Source organism: Caretta caretta, chromosome 15 (assembly GCF_965140235.1).
Source record: "Caretta caretta isolate rCarCar2 chromosome 15, rCarCar1.hap1, whole genome shotgun sequence".
Taxonomy (NCBI): Eukaryota; Metazoa; Chordata; order Testudines; family Cheloniidae; genus Caretta; species Caretta caretta.
In genome coordinates, this window is record NC_134220.1 from 2082282 (window position 1) to 2088981 (window position 6700).

At 54.3% G+C, this 6700-nt stretch overlaps 1 protein-coding gene across 2 annotated transcripts; it reads left to right on the forward strand.

Annotated features, from left to right (window-relative positions):
* The first annotated feature begins 964 nt into the window (after positions 1–964).
* On the forward strand, positions 965–5599 carry RASL10A (RAS like family 10 member A). Of its 2 annotated transcripts, XM_075120140.1 has the most exons (3): positions 965–1239; positions 1675–1799; positions 3585–5599. In XM_075120140.1, exons 1-3 carry the CDS (start codon positions 1234–1236, stop codon positions 3853–3855), a joined length of 402 nt encoding a protein of 133 aa, XP_074976241.1. In that variant the 5' UTR covers positions 965–1233; the 3' UTR covers positions 3856–5599. The 2 variants fall into 2 exon arrangements, with proteins under 2 accessions (XP_074976241.1, XP_048677515.2); XM_048821558.2 differs by lacking the exon at positions 965–1239 and having other exon boundaries at positions 1476–1799.
* Positions 5600–6700: the final 1101 nt, after the last annotated feature.

Consider the following 6700-nt stretch of genomic DNA (forward strand, 5'->3'; position numbering starts at 1 on the left):
CCATGCTTAGGGAGATGTTCTCCAGGGCCCAGCTGAATCCATTTCTATGGTTGCAATGCCCTTTGAATTGTTTCCCAAAGTCAAGAAGGACAGGCAAGCTAGGCCAAGTGAGTTCCAAGCAGTCTGTGCCCCATAACACACTTTCCTGGGCAGCACGGACAGCCCTGGTCATGATCGTTGAAAGAATTAAAGGCAACATCATGCTGAGTCTTCATCCATCCAATGAAATTTCTGATTAAAAGCACTGGTTTGAAAGTAGATGTGCATTTCTCATCTCTTCCCCTGATCTTCAAGGAGCCTCTAATTGAGTTTGAGTTGATTTCCTACCTTCTAAGCCACCATCAGGGAGAATATTCTCTCTGAAGAACCCGATACGTCACAGTTGGTAGTGCCTCTTACTGGAGCAGCTTAGACCATCTGCTGCTCCTGGGGGTGGGGTTTGCGTGGCTGCACATGGCCACCTCTTAGCACATGGGCGTGTTTCTGGGCAAGAAAAAAACCAATTGAACTCAGCTGCTGTGGCATGTCGGCCAGGATTGCATTTGGAGCCGCCCTGTTCAAGGGTGCAGAGTTAGATTCACAAAGTGAGGTTTTTATTAACAGCTAAAGCCAACAACATGAGCAAACTGAAAAGGAACATCCTAACTCCTGCCACGCGCCCCTGACACACCCCCTCTGGCAAACTCAGCGGCTGTAAATCAGTGCTGCTCCATCGGAGTCAGTGGGGACAGGCCCCCAGCTGGTGTGATTCAATGCTGATTTATACCAGTTGAGGCCTGGAGCCAAAATCATTACATCATCAGAACAAACTTTCATTGGCTGAACACATCCCTGAGGGCAGAAAACTCTTATCTAACAATAAAGCAGGGTGACGTTTTTCAGACCGAACAGTGTTTGCTGGAAACAGCTCACGTGACAAACGTTCCATGGGAATGTGCTGATTCCATCGAAACGTTGGGAAGCCAGGCAGGCAGGTCGGTTGATCAGGTGTCCTGGCTGGCTGGCTGATGGGTGGACGGCCTGACCAGCTCCATGGGTGGCCTGGTTGCCAGCCCTGTTGCCCAGTTCCCGAGCATTGTGGCCACTGGAATTTCTGGGATGTTGACATGTTGTTCCAATAGGAAATGAAACATCGACACCCCAGAATTTCCCAGAAAACAGGACTTCCCCTTTCCAGCCAGCTCTGATAGCAACTCCTGAGAGCAGCTCAGTGGTTGGGCAGATGTCCCAAACATGCAGGTAGGTGTGGGGTTTGCATGCACGTGCTGCTGTGACAGAGTAGGGAGGGGAGCCTAGGGCAGGGACTGGGACACTCTCATGAGTCAATAAGGGAGTGGCTAATGGTTCCCCCGCCCCACCCCCATGAATCGCAGCCTGGGACCATCCCCCTGCCCTGGGCCATTCAGTCTCCAAGCAACACCCACCCCCTTCCCAACGGCCCCCGACACTGATGGGTGAGAGGGTCTAAGCAATCCTGGGCTCCCACACTGCCCACAACCCTCAGCCGTCCTTTCTGAGAACTGAGGAGATCTTGGTCTCCTCCCCTTTGCTTGTTGAAGCCTCCCTGCCCCACAGTTGCCTTTGCAGGCAGGACCTCCAGTGGTGGGGTGGAGGCTGATGGGATGGCTCTCCTGCCCCCCCTCCCCCAAGCAGCCTGCACTCTCCCTCCCCCAGGAGTGGTTGGACGTGAAGTGCCATGGGCTGAGGAACACCAATGCCTACGTGCTGGTGTATGATATCTGCAACCCCGAGAGCTTCGAATACGTGAAGATGATCCAGCAGCAGATCATGGAGAACAGGTGAGTGTGGGGTGGGAAGGGGGGAGGCAGCTGCCAGCTAGGGGCTGGGGAAGCTGGGTGCCCGGCATGGCTCCATTTGAGCTCCCAGAGGGAGTGGGGGAAAGGGAAGGGCCACAGATCCCAGGAGTTCCTCAGTGCTTAATTTGAAATGAAAAATATACCGGGGCTCATTTTAACGCCCGGGGCGAGCAAGCATATTTGCATCCCTAGAGGTAATGGGGGGGGACATGAAGAGTCACGTGTCATCTGTCCCCCCCCTCACCCCCCCCCCAGATTTCTGCCTTCCATTTAGCACAGAGGTTTCAAACCAGAGATGACCTGTGCATGCTGCCTGGGGGGCACAACCCTGGAACTGGTCAAGTCATGCCTCCCGCGGGCAGCCCCTCCCTCCCAGAAAGCAGCGGCCCCTCCCTACAGCTTCCAGCTGTTCCTCTGGCCTCTGCCTCTCCCTGCCTGGCGCAGCTCGCTGGCTCAGCTGCCCCTCAGGGAAGGAGCCCAGCCACCCCATGCGCCCAAGCAATCGGGGGAGGCATGTCACTCTGCATGCCCCCCACAAGCCTCCCCTCCGCTTCAAACTGTCGTCTCCTGTCAGAAACCAGTGGGAAGCTGGTGGGAGCTACTCTGGCCCCTGGTTCTCTGCACCGCGGGAGCTGGGGTGCTGCCTGGCTGCCCTCCCTGCCCAACTCCCCCACCGGCAGCCCCCACCCCCCCAGCACCTGCTGTGATCAGCTGTTTTGTGGCATGCTGGAGAGGAGAGGAGCAGGGCTGGGGCGCACCTGGGGGAGTGGGTGGAACTGGGTGGGAAGGGGCAAGAAGAGGGGGGAGAGGGGGGGTGGGGAGCTTCCGGAAGGACGGGGGCAGAGCAGGGTACTGAGCACCCCCGGAGCCCAGAGGAAGCCAACACCTGCTCCCCAAGCCAGCTGCCGCTGCACAGGTGGGCGCACCCCAGGCCAGGTGGCAACACAGCTCTGAGCTCTGCCCCAGCGCGCTCCCATAGGAGCCTGGTACTGGCCAGCAATGCCCTCTGGAGCTGGTCCCTGCCTGTAGAGCCTGGCTGCCAGGAGAAGTTCCTCAAGGCACTCGCTTGCCACTTCCCAGTGCTCCTGGCTCTGCTGCCTTCAGAGCTGGGTGGCTGGAGAGCGGCGGTTGCTGGCTGGGAGCCCAGCAGTGCCATGGCTATGAACTGCTAAGCTTAAAAGTGCTGGGAAGCCCTGGCACAAAATAAGCGCCGGGGATCCTCTTCCTGGGGTGATGCCACCAGCCCTAAACTCAGAGGCTTCTGATCTCTGCAGCCAGAGACCTGGCCAAACCTCCCTTGTCTGCATCTAGCTCCAGGGCAGATCCATCTCCTTGGTCAGGCTGGCCGTGGGCCGAGACTCAGATGTCAGAATTAACTCATTCACTTTGGGTGCTGGGGGATCACAGGTGGGTCCCGCAATTTATGGGGGGTGCAGATACTCCTAGTTCACCATCCTGGCTGGAGGGAAGAGGAGAGAAACTCTGGCTCCAGGAGGGGAGGTGGCTCTGTTTGGACAACAAGCTAGAGTCAGATGAGGGCGGTTGTGTAAAGACCAGCACATCACGGCTGGTGCTGAGGCCAGCTGGGGATGAGAGTGGGCAGGCACCTAGCACAGTTTACACTGGCTACTGGAAGTCCTCTCCTCCCCCTCGCCAGGGCTGGCCACAGCTTTTGCTTGGGGCAGTCGGTCACTCCCCATGAGGCGTCTCTCAGACTGCTCCTGCCCCTTGCAGCACTCCCTGATCTATGGGTCCTTTCTCCCACAGGGCAGGTGGCACCCAGGAGGCCCCCATCATCGTGGTGGGGAAGAAGCGGGACCAGCAGAAGCAGCGCTTCATGCCGCGTCGGACACTCTCGGTGCTGGTGAAGAAGAGCTGGAAGTGCGGCTCCATGGAGTGCTCTGCCAAGTACAATGGGCACATTGTCCTGCTCTTCAAGGAGATGCTGAGCAGTGTGCTGGCCTGGGGCTGCAAACACCACCACTCCACTATGCGCCTCCAGGGGGCGCTGCGCACAACCAGGTGCAGCCTCATGTGAGACATGCTGCCCGCCACCTCCAGGGGGTGCTCCCTCTGCTCTGGGCGTAGAGTGGGGGCGGGTTGGGAACTGGTTCCCCATCGCCACCTGAAATGGGCTCTGTGTGCAGAGGGGACCCTCCCACCACCACCTCGCCTCTCCTGGTGCCAGGGGTTCCACTGTGTCATCCTTCTGGGCACCTGTGCCCCAACTTCTCAGGGATTGAACACATGCTGCTGGCTCCAGAGCAGATGAGAATGGGGATGACCTGAGCGTGGTTGTGGTCCTTATTTAAATGTGAATCCCAGAGCTGGCTTATGGTGCTGATGCGGGGCAGTGCAGGGGGGTGCTGCGGTTGCAGATGTGATGGGGACAGAGAGTGGGGGGAGAGGTGATCTGCTCACCCCCCTACCCTAAAGCGTCCACTGCTGAGTGCTGTAGCACCCAAAGGAGCTCAGGTCAGGTGCACAAGGGTTTGTGTGGAGACAATCCCTACTGGGGAAAGTCTGCAGGGACTGAGCACATGCTGCAGGCTCCAGAGCAGATGCAAACAGGGCTCCATAGCCCCCCAAACACATTCCTTAGCTGTGACCGTTTGGCCAGCTGGTTTTAGTTTTAGGCCCATGTTGAGGCGAGGGGCAAAATGTTTTCAACAAAACTTTCTTTTACAAAACGTTGCAGCCTTTTCAACCAAACCAAACATGAGACTTTTGGTCAAAATGTTTCATTATTTTATTAAACATTTTTTTAAATGTTTTAATTCATGGGGGTGGGGAAAAAAAATCCCCGTTGCTGCCACTGCCCCTCCCCCCAACCTTCCCCTCTTGTTTGCTGATGGAACCAATGAGGGGTAGAGCAGGAAGCCAGGGGACATGGCTTTTCTCTCCCTTCACCCCAACCAGTTTGGGGGGAAATTTTCAAAAATTATGTTTGAAAATTTCTCAACAAAATAAAATATTTTGTGAAAACCTTCAGTTGAACCAAACAATGGGTTCATTTCCTGTTAGCAGATTTATGAAATTGACGTGCCTGGGGGGGAGCAGCTCTGGCTGCTGCGTTGGTGAGATCTGGTTCCCAGCAGCTGCAGCACACTCAGGGCGGCTCTTTGGCCAGCGGGCCTGGCCGTGTCAGTGGTAGCCAGACAGAACCACGTAGCTCCCTCCCGCTCCACCTCGCCCCACCCCAGTGACAGCACCAACCCTGAGCTTCCTTTCTTCCTGCGGAACTGTCTGCCAATATTCTTTTGGAGGGACAATGGGGTGATCAATGCGGAGCCAGGGCATGGAGCGTGGATTGCTGGTGCTGTGCTGGGTGGATGGTAAGGTATGAGCTCCTCCAGCTCCTCGCTTCCCCTGACAAAATGAACTTTCATGCAGCTGTTTTAAGGGCTGCTGTGTGGACTGTAACTGCTGTATGAGGCCTCGGCCTGGCCCCCTGTAGCAGGGATGGGGGAGGAATAGCTCAGTGGTTTGAGCATTGGCCTGCAAAACCCAGGGTTGTGAGTTCAATCCTTGAGGGGGACATTTAGGGATCTGGGGCAAAAATTGGGGATTGGGCCTGATTTGATCAGGGGATTGGACTCAATGAGCACCTGAGGTCCCTTCCAACCCTTATATTCTGATTCTATGAAAACACATGGCAATGACTTCCTAGTCCATGACTTGCTGGCCGAAGCTGAATAGTTCAGGCCCACGTGCACTTATCTAAAGGCACCACTTCAGATTGGAGGAAGGGCACAATTTTAACCATGATTCCAGAGGCTACTTAGACACCTGAAAACTCCAATTGTTAGCAGATAACAACTTAGCAATTGGCTGACAGGAGCACTGATTCCAGTTCCTATATAAAGGAAACAGTCAATAAATATTAGACCCATTCAGCTCTAATACTAACATGTACTGACGTCTTGTGTCAAGTCATTTAAGGGACCTGGGTTAGGTTTGAAATTGCAGTGTAGGAGCTTACTCCGCACTGCGGCACTGGAAACAGGTGTAGAGACGTCTGGGTTACTTTCTGTCCCTTCGGCTACTCGCTTTTTGCAGTTCAGCAAGCTTGGAACAGATCATTGAACTTTTGGAAACATCCTACTAGGGCAAGGCCCCTGATTGTATACGGCGCCTGCCCGGGGCTCTAGGGGTGTCACCCCACTACAAATAACAGACGAGAAACTGGCTTTAGACAGGAGTGAAACTTGACCCTTTCAAATCACTTTCACAGTATTGCCAACCCCACATGTTCAAAAATCACGAGTCAGGGTCACCAAAATCAGGAGATTGGCTTGAAACCATGAGATCATGTAACTACACTAGATTTGGGTTCTTGTTATTGGCCTTCCACTTTGTGAGCCCTTAGGGTGCCCAGGGGTCATGTTTGGATGCTGTCTCCACAGCCACAAGGGCTAGAAACTTCCTTTTCCTTTAAGAATGAAGGCTGAAATCATCACGTCACTTGACTCCAGGAGCTGGGGCTTTAAGGAAAACAATAATTTTCCTGAGACTCATGAGAGTTGGCAAACCTGCTGTCACTTCTGTTTAAAGCCTAGTGACTCTCCAGAAGACCCTTAGGGTATGTCTACATTTACCATTTAAAGCGCAAAAAGTCTCTTTTCTGTGCTAAAACCCTGGAAGCGTCTACACTTGTTAATAGAAAAGGAGTACAGACTAACACGGCTGTTACTCTGAAACCTACACTTGTTAATGATTTTTTGCGGTGAAACTCAGAACTTTCACGGCAACAAGAAAACCACCTTCACGAGAGGGGTTCTGCTCTTACCGTTGTTCTTTTTGCACTGCTGTGAAAGTGAAGACACGGTCCACCACCGTAAATGCCCTTTGGCCTCCAAAGGATATCACACAGTTTCAAAAGT